Source organism: Dunckerocampus dactyliophorus, chromosome 1 (assembly GCF_027744805.1).
Source record: "Dunckerocampus dactyliophorus isolate RoL2022-P2 chromosome 1, RoL_Ddac_1.1, whole genome shotgun sequence".
In the NCBI taxonomy this organism is placed as follows: Eukaryota; Metazoa; Chordata; class Actinopteri; order Syngnathiformes; family Syngnathidae; genus Dunckerocampus; species Dunckerocampus dactyliophorus.
In genome coordinates this window covers 26,689,137-26,712,782 of record NC_072819.1, presented here as the reverse complement: position 1 = coordinate 26,712,782, position 23,646 = coordinate 26,689,137, and the positions used below count along the sequence as shown (strand labels likewise).

Below are 23,646 nucleotides of genomic sequence, written 5' to 3'. Positions count from 1 at the left end.
TTATCACCCCACAATTGCGTTTATCACATCTTTTTCAACAGTTTTATGAGTCCCTCCTTTTTGTTGCACTAAATTTGATTAGGATTTATTTTTGTGTTATTCAGTCAGACTTGAGCATTGTTCTTTTGGAAGCTTGTTCAATTCCATGAATTGATAGTCTGTTGTACTTATGTGTGGGTTGATGTTCCAGTGATAAATATATTTGTGATGAGCACATGGTTCTATTTCATCTGACAAGGCTTGTTAAACTGTAATTAGGCTAGACGGAGATATTAAATACAAATTAAATCAAGAGTAAGATTACCAATTCAGTGTTAATATTTGTATGGGCCCCTCTGCACTTAAAGCTGGTGAAGAAAACGGTGAAGAAACCCTGATGTAAATAATAAAGATAATATTTCAACAAACAAAAAATATGTGTATATTTAGTTGAAAAAATAGGAGCTTTTATATCACTTTCTAAAAAACAAACAAAAAAACAGGACAGGTAGGACAGGACGTGAATACCAAGGAGATCATAGAACAGGAAAGCCAACTCGGCATCCACTTCCGTATTATGCCCTGGGCGGGTTTGCCCGCCTTGATAGGGAGCAGAATCCCGAAAAATTGCATTGAAAACATGTCCTCAGCACACTGCTCAGCCATTAATTGTTGGAATAAACAGTCCAAAAGACCATATTTGTCTGTTTTCAAGTTCCCCAAAAATAAAGACAGGTATGTGTGATAAAAATGTTGTAGATTTATAACACTGGTTGTCGTAAATAAACAGAACATTGGACAAGACTTAAAGTGTATACCGTATGGGGCTCCCACTCAATATATCTTTAAGCTCATTTGTTTCTCTTGGTTATTAGTTGAATTCATGACAAGTCAGTGATGATGATGATTTAGAATATACGCTGTCAAATGTATTAACAATGCCATTACTGAAATAAATGTTGCAATGTGCAAATACTTGCAGTTAAATATCCATATAATACAAGTAAAATCTTTAAAATCAAATTTCTGTTGTTTCTTATGGTCATGAAAAAATAACCAGATTTTTTAAATCAACTTGGAATGGTAATTAATGGATTAGTGGACTGGTTATGAATGATGCCATGTGTGATCCTACCTACACTTGCAGGTCATTTTGTTAGATTGTTACTGTTTGATTATATACATACTGAATAAAATATAATAATGTTGCTTGTCAAGCATTAGTAACACTGTAAGGGAGGAAAAGTATAAGTAAAAGTTTTAATACATTTTTATTTATTATTTATTTGATCAATTCCAACTATTATGATTTATTATTATTTGATATGTTGATTGTTAAGTGTTGGTTACACAGAAAGGAAGGAACAAAATTAATTAAAGAAGGAAAAAGGTTATTTAATACTGCTGCTCAGGTTTTTATTGACATCTACATGTAGGTCATATTTCTGCAGTATAATGTATTCTTACACATTTATATATGTACATATATATTCATTGTGTTCACTGAATAACATTCATCCATTTTATCAAAGTGTACGCACAGCGTATAACTTTATTTTATACTGTGTTCAGAACTAGTGAATACATTGTACTCTATTGTCCGCCTAGCCCCGCCCATCTTTCTTGCTCCCTATCATGGCGGACTTTGCTCCATTCATTTGCGGTGGATGGTTTATCCTGTTCTTAACTCTACAATTCTTGGTATATACAACGATATGTCCTGGGTAAACAGGACGTTTGGTCACTCTGAAGTATACAGTAGTAGGACTACAAGAAGACAAAGATGAAGAAACGAAAATGCTCCTCACAAGTAGCTGCAAAAACTCTTATTCCCTCACCAGATAAATCAGGCGGACAGTCACACAAAAGTGTGGCGTTAACCGTGACCATGACGACCTCAAACCATGTTACAAAGAAAACAGAGACTGCCGACGTCACGTACCGAAGGCGACAGAGGTGACATTACAAATCAACTTCATACTAAAAAGGAAAAACTTAACTTTCTCTATGACTATTACTTTCCACAGTCTCAGCTTCTTCCTAGAATCAGTTCGAAATTGGTCAGCCTGAGAAAATCCTGAAGAAAAAATGGAGCCAAAACAGGAAGACCTCCCAGCGTCTGATATTATCCCGCTCGCCTTGCCCAAAGGAACAGAAAAGTTGTGTGAACTTTGCCAAAAACGAGCTTACTTGCAGTGCGCCAGGTGTCGAGTGACCTTTTACTGGTAAGATTGGGTTATTAAGTATTCTACTTCTAAAGATATATACTGTACTGAATTTTATAGCCCGCGATTGGCTGGCGACCAGTCCAGGTTGTAGAAGACAGCTGGAATAGACTCCAGCATACCCGCGACCCTATGAGGACAAATAGTATAGAAAATGGATGAATGTATTTATAGCAATAGTCGTACTAATGTTTGGACGCTAGGTGTCAGTGTTGTCCACATGTAGACCTTCAGGTCATGCGACTGAGAGAACAACTGGAAATGAAATTCCCTCAATGTCTCTCTGGAAGTAAAGCTGGGCAACAACAGACTGAATCACTTTGGGACGCAATTGCAGTGAATAGATAATGCAGAAAAGATGATCCAACTGGTAAATGTCAGCATGGCGTGACTTATGACGTCATGGTAATGTAGCGATTCAGATATTTACAATGTAAACATGACAAAGTGGAGCCCACATTCAGTTCTGTTACATGAAAGCAGACTATTGTAATGGCATCTAGTGTATCCTAACTCTTTCTTGCATGGATGTTTTCTGATACCAAATGTAGAAAAATTACTAAAAATTACTAAAAATTATTAATTTATAATTTATAAGTATTTAATTGCCTTTTTATTTTGTTTGTTTGACACGCACAAAAGACATGGCAATATCATTATACTCAATTATATATTTAATTATGAAAATAAAATGTCTGCTGTTTAATAGAAAAAACAGTGCGTCTGTTTTTGTATGCATTGTACATTGTTTGTTTCAGTGACATCTGAGGCCAATACTGCAAAAGTTGATTAAGATGCAGCTCAACAAAACCTAAATTCCCCAAACAAAGTTAAACGATACTGTGACGGTGGTTATCGACTTACTTTGTCAAGGCCGATTTTTGGCTTTGTACGTTCACATAAAGGGTGACGTCATAGTATTCTACTTCTGCGCAAAAACGAAGTGATCCCACCAGGTGTATTTTACACAAGATGAACAAGTCTTCACACACATTCTGATGCACTTACTTGGACACATCATCAGTGTTGTTTCCTGGAGTCACTGGGTATTTCGGGTCTTACAACAGACTGTTGAGGGTCACGGGTCACCGAGGGTGATCAGACCTAATTATTATGGGGTGTTATGGAGTTAAGGAGTTCAAAAGGATTATCACTGCCAAAAGTACCACTGTCACCACCAACAGAGCGAAGGACACTGATTATTAACTATACTAACTATACACTACTAGTCTTTTCATTTATGAAGGATTAACATAGTGCTATTTTGACATATTAACACGTACCCATTTACAAAATAAATAAACTGGAGCAACAACTCTCATCTTTCAAATATATCAAATATGTATAGATTGTTTTCATTTTACTGCTTTGAGTTATAGAATGCTGTACGTCGTGATGACCACTGGGTGGGAGTGTTGACGTATTTTGTGTCGACTTTTTTCTTTGTGACAGATTTTTCACTTTTGCTAGAAGGGTTGTAACAGTTGATTGTTGCATCAGAGTGCTTATTCCTCCACGAAATATTGTAATATAAGATGACTAACGGGCTGAGTACTCATGCAAGGACTGCATATATACGTATGCTAACATTGGCCAAATTAATATTTCATATTACATTTTATTCCTGATGTTCGGCTCAAAAAGTGAGCAAATTGAGCATATTCCCTAATCTGAAAATCTACATCTCTTGTAGAGAATTTAATCAGGGAATGCTAGTGGACCGGTGTGATTTTAAAAATTCACTCCGCCGTACTGCTGCTCGAATTATTCTTGCTCCTAGGTCCACCGGGTTCTCAAAAAATGGTTACGCCATCTCCGAATGAGTTCAACAGTGAAATGGTGGTGCTTTCATAGTCAATAACTTAGCTGGTTTAAAAGGGAAGCCTGGGTTTACAGTCAACAGACCTCGCTAACCCACTAAACTCGCTTTGCAGTACACCCCTGTGGTGGCTAACCCAAAGCAAGCTGTAAAATAGTTTGGCATGTAATTGCAGACCTTGAATGGAACTATTTACAGTAACTGGAGGTCAGATGAGTCTTCCAAAAGTATTAGCAGGCTGCTGTCGGCGTCTCTCCGAACACTTGCATGCAATCAACATGCATCAACACACACGCACATGCACACACAGACACACAGAAATGCTTTATAGCTATGTATTGTTCATTTATTTAGCTTCTAAAAGCAGCAGCTTTAATGACTTTTTGATGTTAGACTTGCTTCAGGGTAGTTGATTGCAAGCTTTTATTAACAGAAATCACATCGATACATTTTTACTGGGGCTCAGACATCTTAAAGACCACTTTTTAAGGGCTGAAGTTACAAATAAATACAAACTACAACCACAATAGTAAATATATTAATAAATACTTTTCTTTATAGCGTCAGTCAACACAATAAAAAGTACTTGTAAAGGCAGCTGTTTTTGATACAGCTCTTGAATAGATATAGCAGAAGTGTAGCAGTCAAGTTACTTTTTGGATTTGACGTGGCAAAAATATTTAGCCTGCTAGCTTCTTCTGTCTCCGGCCCAGAAACCGCAGCCCATGTGCTCCTCAGTGGAGAAACAAGTGAGAATGCCAAGACACTTGAGGCAGTCTGCACTGAGTAGAGCGATATGAATAACACTACAGCAGCACTTTTGTAAAGGCATACAGTTTTGTATGATGATACAGTCTAAACTACCTAGTGACTCTTGTGTTAGGAAAAAAACATTACTTAACGCAATTTAAACTCAGAAACAAGCCAGAGACTTTATTGATGAAAGCAAGGAAAATGGGTCCATCTATTCTTTGAAAGAAGGTGTCTTCACTTGGCATCAGTTTTTTTTTTAGATTTGATCTTTTCTCTCCTGTTTTTCTTGCACCTTTCAGTGACAAAGAGCACCAGCAATCAGACTGGAAAGGGATCCATGAGAGGATTTGCCAGTTGCTCATTCCAATTCGCACGCCTTCACTCTTTAGTATGCAGCGGGCCGGCCGCATAGAAAATCTACTCAAAACGGTGAGCACATACAGTATATTCACCTTGGAATGATCTGATGCCATCTATTAACTCCTTGGCCATGTGCTATAGACAGCTCCTTTCTATCTGTACTGCTACTTTGACAAGTAAAAATAACAAGTTGTTATAGTGTCACACACTAATGATTCTGGATGCCATAGAAGAAAAGTAAATGCTATGTAATTTATTTATTTATTTTTGCTGCGTATAAAACAGAATATACAGTATAACACAATATATTACCCAGGGTCCTATTAAGATGACCACTCACTAACACTGTGAAAGCTTAAAATGAAGGAAGAACAACTACTGTACTAACAACACACTTCCAGCCTTCACATTAAAAGCACTGCGCGTTACATCTCATCTGACTGCACTGAACAAAAGTCTCAGAAAAGTTGCTTCCTACAACATCAAATTAAACTCACAAAAAGAATACAGACTCACCGTTGGTACGAGCCTGGTGTTTGTTTTCCTGAGAGAAGGTTATCACATCGTTTTTTTAATGTGTGGATAATAGCCAGTGTGCTAGCATGAATTAACTCGACATCGAATAAATGCGAAGACTAGCACTCAACACACACATAACAACGTCGTCAAAGCTCACCTTTGTGCATTCAAAACCAGCACCAGAATTTGGGAACAACAATGTGGTCAAATAAGAAGTGGAAAAATATAAGTATATATCAGTATTTATAGTAGAAGTATGTAAGTAATTGTGGCAGCATCAGAGAAACGTCCACTTTGTCTCGGCGCACACAACTATGGTGCGTTCAAGGACCGATGTGAAACCCAACATAACAAAACGACATAAACATGCAAAAACAATGTGCTTTCTAACAGTATATTATTTTTCCAATAAAATAATAGTCACAGGCTAGCTTGGTTGCGACCGTAGGATACAGAGGCAGGAACAAAGTGCAGTCTTTGTTATCATAAATTGTACTGCAGAAAAAAGGAAACTAACAGAAAGCACGTGGCAAAAACAATTATCCAACAAAGCAAGACGCTACCAGCTGAACTAAATGGGAGGAACTCAAATTTGTGCCAAGTACATAAACAGAAAATTAAAGGCAGCTGAAAACAGAGCGGAACAAAACAAGAAGTTTAACAAAATAAAAGCCTGAAAGCCAGAACTAAGAAAGAGTCACGTTGATCGTGACAATAATAGGTTTTATTTGCAAAAATGATACACATTTACATAAAATTTGATTTCCTTATTTACAAAACTTTTTTTAAAAATGTCTTTAAAAAGAAATGATCGCTGCGGTCCTGTGTTTGGGCACCCCTGCCGTAATGTGTTCTGATGTCTGACACTGAGTTGTATCTCCTGTGCAGAAAGAGCTAATAGAAATCTGCAGGTTGGTAGCAGAGAGCAAGCTCTCTGAGGGGAAGCATCAGCAGGCTGTGCCTGCTGCCCAGGCCTGTCTCCGCTGCTCCGTAGACGTATATGGACCCAACACGGTCCAGCTGGTGCCTGCCTATCTGCTACTGGCTGATGCCAACATGGGTGAGGAAGAATTCTCAAACCCATGACTGTACCATGCGTCCATTTACTATATACAGTATATCTCAATGTGTGTGTGTGCGTGTTTTTATGTCCAGGCATGGGTAATCTGGTACTAGTGGCGGAGCTTCTGTCCCAGGCAGAGTGGGCGGTACTGAAGAGTCCAGAATGTGGACATGCAGTCCACCATCGACTGCACAGGAGCATGGGCTGCCTCCACACTGCCACTGAAAATTTCAATACAGCTCTTTTTCACTTTGCAAATGATGTATGTGTGCATGTGTTGTCAGTTGTAAACTTCATCCATCCTTTACCGCAGTTGTAAACTCCTATTGTAAATATTATTGTATACAGTAGGACCTCCTGGCATGAGGTCAATCAGCACACTTGAATGTTATCTATAATGAAAAATGAATCGGAATAGCTAGTAGGGGTGTCACAGGATCTTGCGAGGTTAAAACATAACAAGAATTTTCTCGTGGGCACTAGGCCTGGGACGATAATAAATTAATTAATCACGCGAATAAAAATGAACTTAATAATTTTGATGGCCTCCATATGTTGCCATGTTCATGTGCGTCTGTTTTTGTTGTCTCCCACCTCCAAACAGGCAGGAACAAGGTGTACTCTGTGCATTGATTTCAGCAACTTGGTGTGTTTATTCCATAGAACAACGGCATGAACGGAGTGAGCCCTTTTGTTAGTCACACAGTCTCTGTACAGTCCCGGGGTCGCTAGCATACACACAGAGTGCACAAGCTTGTAATGTAGTAGAAATTAAATTGGTAGATTGCATTATACTTTATTTTTTATTTTTTCAATTGTACTTTTCTTGTAAGTAATGTTAAGATCTTGTCTCGTCTCGATCTCGCAGACCCAATCGTGTGTATTGTCTCGTCTCGTGGAGTGTCTTGTGACACCCCTACTAATACGAGGACAGAAAAAATATGTTGTGATTATTTGATTTAGTTCCATTTAGAGGGGTAAAATGTCATAAATTGTACTTCATACTGTGCAGGAGGATTTATTATCTGTGTTTAACCCATCCCTGAGGGACCAAATTTATCTCTTTGATTGAAATGACCATGTTTTGGAAAAAATAACTGGAATGGGTGGAACATGCAAACTTCACACAAAGGAACGAAACCGGGATCTTTTTGCGAAGAACATACTGCACCTTCCATTTATTTATGACCCCGACACTGATCAATGATGAGCTGCATAAACTTAAATGCTCCAGTGTACATAAAAAGATAAAGATGACTAGATGTCTGTTTTGTTCTCAGATATATTTTGCCAGTGAGGAGTATGGCCTGGAAAACACTGTGACATGTGGAGGTTACTTCCTCATGGCTGATGTATTTGCCAAGCAGGGGAAGCCCTCTGTAGTTCATTCTTTGTACACAGAGGTAATCTATAAAATTGCAGCAATGTTTTATATTTTTTTCATGTCCATTATGATTCATCTGTATATTTTCAATCTCCTTAGGTGGCAGAGACTTGGCACACTCATCTTTGCAAACTCCTTGGGGATCACATCCAAAATATACAAAAGAACCCCAGCATATTGGAGCCTTCCTTTGGTATGTTTTGTTACGTCAACTATATGCTTGTTTGAGACAAGATAACGTTCATTTGTTGTAATTGTGCCTTGTCCAATTGTGTTTACAGTATTTATGTACAAATGGGGGCGATACTGTGATGAAATGTAGATTTGTGTTACTTCGGCATAGACAGCACGCTTCTCAAAAAACTGCGCAACTGAATTTTGTTATCTAGAAGACACAGCAGTAGAGATGAACAAATTGGATTTGATTCTTTTTCCAGGTCACGCCACACTTGTTGCTAGTGTAACTGGTAATCTCACACAGTCCAGCCCTGCACAAACCCACACAATCCCAACGACTGAGAGTTGCATGCTAGCCAGTAGGCTAAAAGGCCAGAATCCCACCCAACTGACTAGCATGGCTCTTCAGGTATGGGGAGTGAGGTTTACTTAATGTTCTAATGCACAGCTAAATTTGCTGGCATTCGTTACATGAGTCAGAATTCACAGAATTCACAGAATTCACAGGGCTCAAGCAACAAACTGCACCAAATATGGTCATGGCAATGGTTTACTTTTATTTGAACAAGCATACAAGTTACAATGGAATACATCACATAGTACAATTCGCAGTTCCACATGTCCAAAAGGAGTAGGAAGAAGCAAAGCTTATTTAATCCTACCCCCCCATCCGTTTCATATCTGTTACTGTACATTTATTGACTTCCTGTATTTCATATGTGATCTTCATAATATATAGAAAAGTGATAAGGTAGTGTAACAATATGGCCATATAATTGTCAAGGCTTTTCCACAATCATAGTAAATAACAATCATATATAATCAGTACAATAATAAATAAATAATAATAAATACAAATAAACATAACATAACAATGTTTTCTTTATGCACAATTTTAGCTGTGTGAAAATGTACTAAATCAGCACATTTTACTATTTGTGATTTTAGAAATAAAGGATTTGTATGTTTTCTATACGCGGCATTATGGATTATCCTAACTGATCTTTTTTGCAGGACATTTAGCGAGTGAAGTGTACTTTTACAGTTATTACCCCATATCTCTACACAATAAGTCCGATATGGTAATACCAGAGCGCAGTAAAGAGTACGGAGTGATTTTTGGACAAAAAGAAAGAACAAATTTTGCTTTATTCAATATTGAAGTATTTCTCGCCACCTTATGTTGTATATTTTTAATGTGAGATTTTCAGCTCATTTTTTCATCTATTATAATGATATCCACGCCGTCAATTTGTATTTGTATATCCTTTCTCTATTACCAAATAGCATTATTTTAGTTTTACTTAGGTTCAAGGATAATCTTTTTTTATCAAACCATCCTTTTAATATGGCCATTTAATCCCTATGTGATCCAGCCTCTGTACTTTGAGTAGTATTTGTTCCATTTGTCTTGTTAATTTTCATCATCTTCGGCGATTGCGTCGTCAATTTCTCCTGTAGTGATTCAGCGTGCTTAGTCAGTTGGTGCTTCAAACTGCTTAAGTGCTCACCGGCGGGACTCGACGGCGGTGACGCTGGTGTAAATGCCGCACTTTCTTTCATCTTGGGTGACACCATGTCTATAATGGACTCCGGGCTAAATCGCCCCCAGCTGCACGAGCTGACAACAGAGCCTCTTCTCAGTTCGGCATTGTTGCTGTTGCTAAGCAACACCTTATGTCGTTTAGCCTGTTAGCTTGCCCTATAACGGCCTTCGGTGTGTAATATTTGTTGTTACAGCGAGTTTGTGTCTCTCACCAGTCGAAGTTGAAACCAGAGATATCTCTTCAAGAAGACTCCAAGATAGTTCAAGACTCCGGCTTCATGAACAGCCGCCGTTTAAGCCGCGGCTAGCCAGTTAGCTTGCCTTGTAACTGCTGTCGGCACTTATTGTTTGTTTGTTTTGGTGAGTTCGATCCTCTCGCTAGTCCGAATTGAAGGCAAGGATGTCAGCACACTCGTCTAGAGTTGTGATCACCAAGCGTGGTCAGGAATACTCCAAAAAGTTTAAAACACAAACACACAAACATACCGCTACCTACTGTACCAGAGTATGCAACATGGGCAATGTAACTAATTTTATATTCATTCAGATAATGAGAGAGAGAGGAACGAGAGAGAGATGAATTAAAACTCCGGCTGTTACAGTCAACGTCCTTTTCAATCAACAGGAAGTAACGTTTAGCAATGAAAAAAATGGCACATGCAAGCCACACCCACTAGACTGAAAGAAAGGAAGAAACAGGAAGTCAGACTGAGACATGCAAAAGAACGACTCACAAAACAATACTTTCAAACATTTGCTTTCAAATTAGGGCTGTCAAATGATTACCTGGAAAAAATTATAATCAAATTAAAACCAGTTTTCAAATTAATTAATCATGATTAATCATAATCATGTAATTTGCCATGTGACATATGCCCATTTTTGCTGTATTTTTTGAACAGAAAGATAAATGACAGGAGACAATTATATTTATTTGCATTACTTAAAAGCCCTGCGACCCTAGTGAGGATAAGCGGCATAGAAAGTGAATGGATGGATTTATTAAAAGCACCAAATGTACCGAAAGTTGAAATCAAGCTAAAAGATACCGCACGTCTGAAAATGTATTTGCCTAGTCTCTTTAATAGCAGCACAACATTTGAATCACACTTTAAAAGCCTTATAATGAGCCATGAAGGGCTGTGTTCAAAGACACCATGTAACCTAAGTTCATTCGCATGTTTTGAGTGTAGATGTATTTTCTGGGACCTCTAAGCATACTTAAATGCAGCAAATTGTACTTTTGCATTAAGAGTTAGGTTAGTGAGAGATAAGAATATCCACTTACTGTTTTTCTTTTTCTTTTTGTTTATTTAGACCAGACATACGTGCATAATAAAGATGTTGTGATTTTCGGAGTGTCAGTGAATGCATCTTGCTGTTGTCTAGTTACAATGAGGAAGTGTCGTTCCCAGGACGAGCAGACTAAAGATGTGTTTGTGAGTTGGAGATACATACAGTATATGGTATTGGAATTGCACTGCTGTTGGTGTGTTCAGGCGGAATAAAGTTATTAAAGAGCGCCAGTCTCTGGGAGGACGCTATTGTGGCACTGTCTGCCGTCCTGACACAGATGTGACGTGACATGATGCACGTGCGTTAACGATACTACAAATTTTAACGTAATTAATGAAATAAATTAGCGACCGCTGCTAATTTTGACAGTCCTATTTTAAACATTAATTTTGCAATTGCTTCAACTGCTCTGTATAAATGTAAAATGCATATTATAAGAATGTAAAACAAACACATGATTGGACTTCGACATTTAATATGTCCAATATTGTTGTGCATAGCACATCAAATGTGACATCACCACAGCAATAGTCCTGGTGAAGAAAGGCATAAACAGCTTCATTGACATATCACTGAAAAATAAGGTCAACTGTGGCTAAATTTATCTGAGCTGCCTTGCTGTGCAACCTGGAAGCTAAAGCGCAGATTTACGCCCGCGTGCTTAGAGACCACTGCTGACGCATCTTTGACTGTGCAACGTCCGCACTGCTAGCCTCTATCACAGCTGCTGCCCTACATATGACGCTAAGCCTGTTAGCTGCCATGCAATTTGCCCATGCAAGCTTTACACTTGAGCAAGGATTCCCAAAAGTGTTCAGCTCAACTAACCAAAATATATCACGTACCGCCAAAGCATTGACACATACACAAAAACGAATGATAAAAGTCACAACAGATGATCATTTCATGTGCTGTGTAATATGCTAACGTGTATTTTTCAACCAGACAAAGGTCAGCAAGTGGAAGTGGACAAGATGCTGAGAACCATTTTGGAGTTTGAGCAGGACGACTCCCGTAAAGAACCCACCCAGATCGCTCTGGTGGCTCACTCCCTGGCCATGCTATCCTTCATCGGAGGGGACTCTTCCAAGGTGAGTCACCTGCCAAGGTTACTGGGTATTAACAGACTATGACACAGTGACACAGTTCCCTATTTACCCCCTTTTGCATACTTCCTGTGGTTGGCCGTCTCAGTGTGGGATTATCTGTGATTGTTAAAGCTTTAAAGATGAAGCAAGGATTTAGCGGGAGTTGATGCGACTGTCTTAACACTACGGCATCCACAGTGGGTTCTCTCTTTGAAAATAAGGAGGCCCTTTGTGCTTATTTACAACTCACTGGGAGTTAGTTGTGAGATAACAATGTGTGTTTTATGGGGGTGTAACAATTCATCCACTACGTCGATGCATCGATTTATATTCCGATGAATCAACCACATTGATCTGTGTTCAACAAGTTTTCATTCCGGACGACATATATCGATTTAGCATTGTTTAAAAGGTAATAATCGATTGAATCGATATTAGGAAATAAAGCATTGGATTTAAGCACGGCAGGCTTTAAATGGATGCGTGTTTTTGAAGCACTTTTAATGATAAAGATGTTAGATGTTACTCCTGTAACACTTTGATTTGGCGTAAATTGATTAGTCATGCCTGTTGAGTGGGGCGCACGGATGACGTCATGTAAAGGTGACTATTGTGGTTGCCAAGGGTTACAGTGTGGTTGGCGCATGTGCAGTGGAATAAACTGAGCTGACACGTGCTCATGAAGGCGAACAAGTTTGTGAATTTTTGTCCTGTAAAGAGTGACTCTAGACGCTTTACACCTCGATTTATTCTGCCTGTGATGTCATCACCACGCTTTATTCTGGATTTATACTTACATACTTTATATTTATATATTGTTGGACCACATCGAGTCACATTGAAAGTTAAGTCCAACTTTAAGCCTTTCAAACTCATGGATCGGAGCTTCAGGACTAGACAAACGGTGTGTAGGATATAAATTTGGGAGGGGGCGACACTCATATACCACACCGTATTTTCCAGACTATAAATCGCTCCGGAGTATAAGTCGCACCAGCCAAAAATGCGCACTGAAGAGGAAAAAAACATATAACATATAAACATACATACATTTATTTTAGAAACTCATAGAACAGACATTTCATCTTGAAAGACAAGATATGGTAACAACAATAAATTGGAGAACAACAGGCTAAATTGGTGTCTGTTAACGTAACGGGAATAGGTGGTATGTTAACATAACATATTAACAGTTATTCAGGTAACTATAGCCTAAACAACCCTCAAAGTCATCTATATTCATCGCCTTGGCACCTACCTGAGCGTGGAGACGTAACTGCACTGTTGTTCAAGCACCCATTTGTGAACTTGTTACTCTAGCTGTGACCATCTAGTTTGTTTTTTTTTAGCTTTTTTTTGCACTTAGAGTAGCCTCCGCTTTTCTGGCAGTTCCTCACAAGTTTCTCGTTCACTCCAAACTTTCTCTCTGCTGCTCGATTACCGTTTCGGCTGCATATTTCACTACTTGCAGCTTGTAATCTAATTTGGGGGAATTTGTGGCTGTCATCCGCATGCCAAAGTAAGGGGGGGCGCTGCAGCCATAGACTGTTAAGGCAATTTGAAACAATGATGTCATTTCCGTAGCTGTATCATAACAAACATGGTGATTTTCACTACGCAACACGTACCCGGAACGCAATCGGTGCATCACTTCCTTCTTTAGCAAATCTTTACAACAGCACTTCTGCGACGTTGCGTGCTGTGGTAGTTAATATTTTTTAAATGTATGAACAATGGTCAATAACCATATTTTATATATGTAATACATTTGGAGGTTGTTTTATGAGTGACTCTTGTTAAAATACTTAGCATGGGGATGTTTCTATCGTCTTATGACATCCACCAAGACTGAGCTACCTAAAAACTTACGCAATGCACGCAGCCCAGACGTAAACGTCATATCTGGTTACGTGTAACATACATAAATAAATAGAATAAAACACATAATAATAATGCAGTGATATTTCAATGTAAACAAGCATAAGCAGAGTGCAATGATGGATTCATCCAGAGGATTCAGCTAGAGAAATACCGTCCATCCAAACATATCTTCCTACCAAATGCTTTTGTGTGTATTTTTTCAGTGGCGAAAAAATGTAAAATAATTTATGGAACAAAGAAAAGAGGGCTTATAAATTGTCCACTTGCACCATGGATCTGATATAAGAAAAAAATGATCGATTATGTTGTAATTTCTCAAATTTCTATCTATCTTAATAATGTTTTTGGGAGTGGGGGTGGGATGTATATCGCTTGCTGCCGTCAAATAGATCGACGGATGGCGTAGATTACACATGCCTAACATATGACTGCCGAAAAAGCCCGACCGGATGTAGATACGTTCTGCACATGCGTAGAACCCAGTTGCACCGATTGCGTTCCGGGTACGTATTGCGTAGTGACAGTAGAAGCTACATGTGGACTGCTAGCAAAGGAGCGTTACTTTTCAGTACTTTATTTCACATTTTTTAGCAAAATATATTGAATATAAAACTGATGATGGATTAAACATGTTCTTTATTAAAACGTAGCAGATGTTGATCATCACTACAGTGCTGTGGAGTGTAGTTCATTTTATTGATCACGAAAAAACACCATCGGCTGTGATGCTATCATTGCTGAAATAATTGTGTCTGGCAAATTGTCCTTGTTTAATTGCCTCCACGACAATCGTTATGCAGAACAAGGCAGGCATATATAACAGGGACGCTTTCGATGTGCGGGCAAAGCAGCTCGGTCAAACGCGATCACAAGCTTCTTACCATGCTAACATTCCCATGGCATTCTTCCAAAATAACAACATGCTTGTGAAAGTTGTCCCACCAACTAGAGGTCCAATCGGGTTTTGGCCCAAATTGCCATCGTTGGCGGGGGTGTCGTAGCCGTTTAGTGAGCAAAACAGCAGCAGTATAGCGTCCTCCGAAGCCCACAATGGCGCCTTTGTTTGTCAGTGTAAAGCGAAAGTAGCCGTGTGTTTACTCTTATACACAAAAAGTCATTTCAGCATGCTTGAAAGCAGCAATGTTAATTAAATTATACTTATCTAATGTGGAAATAACGGCACATAATTGTTACGTCATCTGTCAGCAACAAGCCAAATGCCCCGTCTTTGCCATCCACATGAATACACTGAAGCCGGAGCTTTAACAAATCTTCACCTTGGCCGGAGTTTTCCAAAAGCTCCCGTTTTTAAAGTACAAATAATATAACAATTTCAATAATTTAAAATAATTATAATTTTAAAGAGGTTTAAGGCATCCAATTGCTGAGCTGGATCCAATTGCTCTTGGATCTCATTAGATTACTAGTACAGATGTACCTAATGTTGTGTCCTTTAAGCGTGGGGAAGGAATGAGTTAAAGAAGGCTATAGTGGTTTAACTGTGTCATCCATATATCACAGCTCCGCCAGACAGGTGACTTTTAAACCTTTTAAAACCTTGTCCTTAATTTCACTGTGTCTGGAGGACTTCCTAAGTTTAAGTCACCCTTGTAACTCTTCACCCTTGCAAATCTGACACACTGAAATAGATGCGGACACCATTTGTTTGTGTTGGTCAGTTCACACTTCAATTCAAAGTGGAAGCATCTTGTAGTTTTTTATAGGACAAGGAACCATATTTGGTTCGGTGAAATCAAAATGTCACATGCCTCACAATAATGAAGCAACCATATGATTTTTCCCAGATGTACAATCATTCTCAAGGGCTAAAATGTTCCATTTCAAGGAGTGAAGTGTGAACTGCAGGTATCAATGCCGGTGGCTTACCATGACACACAACAAACACTGCTGACACTTTTCTTTTCAGGGTTATGTATGTGATGTGGCGGTTTAGGCACCAAAATACTTGCTTTACTTCAGGGAGACGTAATATTTGAAAATAAAACCATGTGTTTATGTTGCTCGCTGGCTGACTTTCCAAAAGAAAGATCTGCCATCCACTGTCTCTTCTTTTTTGTATGCATGAAGAAAAGCATATGACGAGGGGAGCGAGAGCGAGAGCTATAATGAGCATTTTTCTCCTTTTTATGTCATAATGTATGATGGTAATTTTGGTTTTGATACCATTTGTCCATAGTTTGCCTTCATTCGTGGCTTGCGGTGCTAGAGCTGTCATTTAAAAAAACATACTGCTGCAACTTTGGATGTGACGGCATTTTAAAAATGACTTTATAGGACAGTGATCGTCCCACGGCTGTGATAGAGCATACACACAGCACACATTGTTAGTGTTTAAAAAGCTGAATTTCAGCCAAGTCAGCATTCGTGGTTTGTTTCCTGTTGCATGGCTGTTAATGCATCAACCAATGTTGGACTGTTTAAACTTTTTTATCTTTGTCCTACTCAGTAAGAAATAGGGTAATACAGAGCAGGTCAGCTTGTCCGAAGGACAAGTGAGCTAAGCTAAACAGGCCAGTTGATATTACATAAATCAGCTTTTCTCTCCTCACAGTGTGACAGCTGCAACTGCTTGTCTTTGTTTCCGTTGTGTGTGTGTGTGTGTGTGTGTGTGTGTGTGTGTGCCAGGCACTGGGATTTGGACGCACAGCACTGCAAGCGAGCCAGCTGATACCAAACCATGACCTGACAGAGCCCATCCGGGCGTTGCTACAGCTGGTGAGCACAGATCCACAGCTCACTGCTGGATAGGAACCACACCCAGCTCACACAAACTAACCCAACATTCACTTCAGGCATTCAGCAGTCACTTTTGCTTTATTCACAGTATATTGCGAGATTAAAACGTGACAAGATTTCTCTTTCAGTCACCAGGCCTGGGACGATAATAAATAAATTGATCACACAGTAAATGAAAATGAATTGGATGATTTTGCCGGCCTAAGTACATTGCCAGGTGCATGCGTGTCTATCTTCCTCGTCTCCCGCCTCCAAACAAAAGTTCATTCTGTGCATTGGGTTCAGCACCTTGGTGCGTTTGGTCTGTAGAACATGTCGTGACATGAACTCACGGAGTGAGCCCAGGGTCGGATCTAGCTTTTTTGAAAAGGCGGGGTGTGGCCGAGGCTGTAGGCCGATGAGCTGGAAATGGAGGGGTGGGATCTGGGGGCCCCCCCCAGAAAATTTTTTAAAATTAGACCTCATTTCCTGCAATCTGGTGATATCTGAGGCCAATTTTCTGTCCTTAATTTCAAGTTTGTTGTTATTTTTATCCTTGGACTATATCGTTGAAGCCAAAACATTCTATTTATAAAATTACGGGTACTAGGAGAAACCCATTTTACCTCAATTTCCTGCAATATTTTCCAATTTGAAGCAGCTGTAAATTCCGAGGATTTGAGTATAATTTTATGTCACTGGGGATCGCTTTTCTGGTTAATTTTCATTGAGAATAGACAACAGTTTTCCTTTTCGTCATGATGCCAGAACCTTTATTTCGCACCGCCACCTGAATAGCCATGCATTTACGGTTCCATGGTTGTCATTGCAGCCGCACGGTGGTCTAGTGGTTAGCATGTTGGCCAACACAGTAACAGTCTGGAGATTGGGAAGACCTAGGTTCAATTCCCTGGACATTTCTGTGAGGAGTTTGCATGTTCGTGCATAGGTTTTCTCTTTGAATTCCAAATTATGACATCAGTGCCTGAACTGTAAAGGTTTGACTGTTACTTTGCCAACAAGCACTACATCGACTAATTCTCTTTAAGGTTGTTATTAATTAATTATTATTATTAAATTAAATTAAATTATTATTATTAAATTATTCTCGGAAAACTGAAAAGCTTTATTAAGTAACTCTTCAAAATGCATGACTTCAGGCACGGCTATGTGCCAACATGTGAGGAAGTTGAAAATGAAAAAGTTAAAAAAAAATCCATCCATCCATCCATCCATTTTCTATACCGCTTCATCCTCATTAGGGTCGCGGGGGCATGCTGGAGCCTATCCCAGCTGACTTCGGGCGACAGGCGGGGTACACCCTGGACTGGTCTCAAATAAAATCAATATTTATAATTGATCTTTATAACATTAAGTACTTTAGTTGAAAAGCACAGCTCTTAAACAGAGGGAGGACACATTTTAGTTGGTTTTGAGTAATCACTTGTCTTTATTTTCATCTAAAAAAAAGAAAAAAAAATAAGTGGGAACTATTTACACCATTTTGAACATTTGTTAACACATTTTGGGAGTGTTTTGTGTTTGTTGTTGTTTTTTTTTGTAACACTTTTAGAATGATTTACAGTATAGAACAGTGAGGGCATTTGCTGAACAACATCGTACCAGTGTAATACTTTCCCAACCTCTTTAGCTTATCATAACTTAGTATTTACTCCAAACATTACTTCATTGTCGTCAGCCAAATCCAATACTATTTATTGTCAACCACCCTGTGGATCTTCCAAATTCTTTCAAAGTATTTACACTTGATCCTTAAAATAAAACCATGTCATCACCACTGATACTAGCACTCAGTTATACAGCATGTTTTTTGGCATTAGGTCCATTTTATAAGAGGCATTAAAACATGGAAATGCGTGGATTTCCTCATATTCCTTTATTCATTTGTGTGTTTGCACCCAGTATACACAAGTAGCTTGTAGAATTGATTAGTTGTTCTTTGGGTGTCGAAATATACAGTTAATCTCCAAATTATTTTGCCACTTTTTGAGTTAGTCAATTGATATGTGGTGAATAGGCAGGTAATGACAAAAAAAAGTGCCAAAAGACTGTTACATTTTGACGATAATTCATAAACGATTGGATCATTTTGTGAAAACCCAATGTTTTGCACCACTCTAAGTCACCAGGATCCTGGTGACTTAGAGCATCGTCTAGAGCGGTGGTTTCCACAGTGTGAGGCTGGCCTCCCCTGGGAAGGAACAGACGATTTCAGGGGGAGTCACAGACAAAAACAAAGAAAAATCTTCGTCAAACCTGTTTAGTTAACTTCAGTTATGTTAAAGGCAAAATGGATGGCTGTTTAGTTTGTTGAAAGAGTAAAGAGAGCGAGAGTAAACAGTCTGGGGTGAGCAGAAAATGCCACAAAAGAGGGGAGGCGCCAACTGTATTACATCCTCTGGGGGGAGGCTCATAGTGCCACGATTTCAAATCTTAGAGCATTCTAATTAACTACATACAAATTTTGAATATTCAACATGACTGCATTGACTCTTATCATCTTATTATCGAATCTGTATTTCTTTAACACATCGTCTTTTGTAATTTCCAGTGAAAAGACCACCATTCATTGGTTTCCTTTTTTTTAAAACACATTATTAGTGAACACAAACCACTTTTTTGTCCTTAAAAATACCATAAATTAGGAAGAAAACACTGAACAATAATAAAACAAGCAAGGGAAAAAGTGCATGATAACCATGGCGTAACACCACATCTTGATACTGTAACCTCTTTCTCATTGCTGCTTGTGTTTTGTCTGGCTTGTTTGCGTGTTAATATGTCGTGTTTTTTTATATCTCCAGTCGATATGTTTGGTATTTGAAGGTTAGGGGGTGAGGCTTAGATCCAGGCTGCTTCCCTGAGTTGTTGACGAAAAAAAAAAAAACACAACAAATGTCACCACCAAGGGCGACTAAGAGGAACGATGTCGGAATTTGATCAGCACTGGCAGGGAATGATCACAAGGATGGCAGCAGTAAATCCCTGAATCCTTCCAAGGTGAAACGACATTATAGTTTAAAATGACTGAAAAAATATATTTCTAATTCTCTCAGATGCATTTTTATTTAAGATGCATTTTTATTTAAGAAGAAAAAAAAAGGAATCATGACAGAAAAATCACATCAGTCCAAAAACAACATTAGCACCGAATTTCTCGATGTCAGTTCTGTACAATTTATGGCAGAAGTTGTTTTTCCACTGTAAATTACAACCTAGGCTAATTCAATACTGAAAATATCTACAAAATAGCTACAAACAAATAAAACAATACAGATAGAGAAAGGGGAGGAAGACCAGGTGTGTGAGGTGGTGTAACATCCTGGCTGATATATCTTTCAACAATTGTGTGTGTTTCCACAGCAGCGACAAGTCACTTCTTTTGAGGTATACTTTGCAAGTCTAGACACAGCGGCTTGTGTTCTTAAAATATAATCTGAGCATGGACAAAAAAAGCATGTTTATCATAAAGTGCTGGAGATTGAGTGATGTTTGAACTTGGCAGACTGCTGCTGCTGGTACGGCTCATCAAGGACACAACATAGTCGGGTTGATAATAGGAAAGAAAATACTAATGGCAATCAACTATGTTCTGAAATTGTCAATAAGACCTTATGTATTAGTAAATTATTGCCAGAGCTGCATACAGGTGCTCTTCGGATTACGATTTTCCGTGGTTACAACTGGCTTCTGTAAATTCATTAAAAGCCGCATTTTAGCCCGTAAACACTCGACTCGCTTTAAAACTAGTTACAGCACACGCAGCGGATGAATATGCGCTGCGTGCTGCCTGTTGGAGAGTGTCTGCCACGTCTCGTGCGCAGCGGATGAACACAGTGTGTGCCTTGTTCGCAGCTACATGGAGTGGATAACGTCGCTTACTAATTCACTTTTTGAGCTTCATTATGTCTACCAAGCGTAAAGCAGGTTCTTCTGGTGCGCCAAGGAAAAGAAAAGCCATCACCATGGACGTGAAAATGAGCATCATAAAAAGCTCCCAAGAGAGGAGAAACACCCACCAATATACTTTTGGTGTTAAAGGTGCTGGTCAAACGACACATTCTTCTACCAAAAATGTACACCAAAGTACACCACTGGCTAGCATGCTACCAATATGGGTTTTGTCATAATTCAAAGGTAAACTAAAAATGTAATTCAACCCAAATAAGGATTGGCATTCCCGGCTTCCACTCACCACTGTCTGGTATTCACGTATGTGTCCATGGTGTGTGCACATGTATAATAGCACTCAGAGAAGAGAAGCAACCAACAGTTTGGAGTCATTGTGTGGTAGAATTGGCTATACATTCACAGCGAATGTTAATAGCTAAACTTTGCCAAATCACTATTGTTAGCTGACGACAAACATATCTCATGCATGTGCGTGTGTTACGTGGGGCGTGGAGAAGAAGTGGGCAGAATAGATAGTATTCAAGGGTTAGTTGGCTAGAAGACACGAATCGACATCCCAGTGAGTTTTACTTATTTTGATTCAGGAAAAGGCTAAAATATTGTTGTTTTTTTTGTTCTCCTGACTCTTCTACTTCCTCTACCCAATAAGCCACAGGAATAAAGATAAGGAATTGTTCCTGCTTTTTTTTAAATCACTGTTTCATTAAGTATTGCATTTAATCTTTTTATGACTGTCTTACACGTCTTTCATTCAGTGCACAGTGTGAGTGACTTTGGTGTTCATTTAGGTAGAATTGAAGTGTAAGATCAGACTTACACCAAATCTGGACTACCATCAATCTTAGTGTAGGAACGGAAGTCATTCATAATCCCAGGACCATCTGTATTTATATTCCGTTGCTCATTGTGTCTTAAGCTTTACATAAGAGTTTGATGGGGTTATGATGAATTATGAATTTCTACCTTAAGTTGTTGTACTCTGTTGTGTCCTATTGTGTGCTACATTGCAAGTACAATGGAACATCCAAAGTCCAATGGCTGAAAAGTGGTCCAATTTGAAGTTTAACCGAAATTCTGTGGTAAAATTTTGCCTTAAAAGTCAAAATGCAGGTATTCCCCAAATCTTGTGAATGATCCAATGGATTAACGGCACAAGTGAGCTTACCTTTTCCATTGCTTTTTTTTTTTTTTAAGAATTTTTGTGTGCAGCCACCACATAAAAGGCAGAAACGGTCAGTAGTGATATGAGTACAACAATTAAATACCAATCACATACACATGAGTATGCTAATAGAAATAGTACTCATGTTTTTCCAATTTAACAAGGATCCATTTTGAGTAACAATTTTGAGTTATTTAAGCAGTAAATACCAACAATGCGACCACAACACTCAAACTGTGTTCTCACGCTGCCTGCCGATGCACACACGAATGTAATTCCAGCAATACCTATAGGTGCGTGTGTGTGTATATATACTGTATATGTACACTCCTGATCAAAATCTTAAAACCAGTTGAAAAATCTTAAGTAGGTTTTAAGTAGAGCTACAATATGCAAAAACAAGAAGGGGGAGTGAGACAAAAAACATTTTTGAAAAAATAACTTATTGAAAACAACAATTAAACTGAAATGCAAATTGTAGCAATTTTTCAACTGGTCTTAAGATTTTGATCAGGAGTACAGTATATATATATATATATATATATATATATATCGTATATATAGACATATATATGTGTGTGTGTAAGTACTGTATATATATATGCAGTGGTTTGAAAAAGTGTTTGTCCCTTCCTGATTTCTTATTTGTTTGTATCACTTAAATGTTTCAGATCATCAAACAAATTAAAATATTAGTCAATGACAGAAAATGTAGTTTTTAAATTAAACTCATTATTAAAGGACAAAAAAATCCAAACCTACATGGCCCTGTGTGAAAAAGTGATTGCCCACCACTTAAAACATAACTTAATTGAGATGAATTGAAATCTATCCGCCTGGAAAAGGTTATAAAGTTATTTAAAGCTTTGGAAAAATAAAGCTTTGGCACTCAGTCAACCGCAGTGAGACCCATTATTCACAAATGGCGAAAAAAACGGCCAACCAAAATTAATTAAGAGTGCAGTGACGACTCATCCAAGAGGTCACAAAAAAACCCACAACAAAATCAAAAGAACTGCAGGCCTCACTTGCCTCAGTTGAAGTCAGTGTTCATCACCCCACCATAAGAAAGCCATGGGCAAAAACAGCCTGCATGGCAGAGTTCCAAGACAAAAACCACTGCTGAACAAAAAGAATAATAAGGCTTGTCTCAATTTTGCCAAAAAACATCTTGATGATCCCCAAGACCTTTGGGAAAATACTCTGGTCTGATGAGACAAAAGTTGAACTTTTTAGAAGGTGTGTGTCCCATTACATCTGGCATAAAAGTAACGCCTCATTTCAGAAAAAGAACATCATACCAACAGTAAACTATGGTGGTGGTAGTGTGATGGACTCGGGCTCTTTTGCTGCTTTTTCACAAAGGGCCGTGTAGGTTTGGATTTTTTTCTCTTTTAATACTAAAACGTTTCATTTAAAAACTGCATGTTGTGTTAGATATTGACTAATATCTAAATTTGTTTGATGTGAAAGATTTAAGTGGGACAAACATGCAAAAAAAAAATCTACACACACACACACATAATTATATTATCTATGTGTGGATACATACAGTATATGCACTGTATATATATACAAACACATCAACACTTTCATGTTCCCTCTATATTACGTCAGGCATCTTCGAAGGGTTAGTAGTTTTACTTTACTTTTAGTTTACTGCACATCTTTTTTAACAGGGAATTTCAAAAAATCATGTGGGAAATAATCCATTACAACAACTCA

The 23,646-nt window shown here is 38.5% G+C and overlaps 1 protein-coding gene across 1 annotated transcript; it reads left to right on the top strand.

Moving 5' to 3' along the window:
• The first annotated feature begins 1,603 nt into the window (after positions 1–1,603).
• Positions 1,604–18,498, top strand: zmynd12 (zinc finger, MYND-type containing 12). Its single transcript, XM_054778531.1, has 9 exons — positions 1,604–1,935; positions 2,007–2,204; positions 5,076–5,205; positions 6,544–6,715; positions 6,811–6,980; positions 7,999–8,121; positions 8,202–8,295; positions 12,067–12,212; positions 16,737–18,498. Exons 2-9 carry the CDS (start codon positions 2,068–2,070, stop codon positions 16,857–16,859), a joined length of 1,095 nt encoding a protein of 364 aa, XP_054634506.1. The 5' UTR covers positions 1,604–1,935; positions 2,007–2,067; the 3' UTR covers positions 16,860–18,498.
• The last annotated feature ends 5,148 nt before the right edge of the window (positions 18,499–23,646 follow it).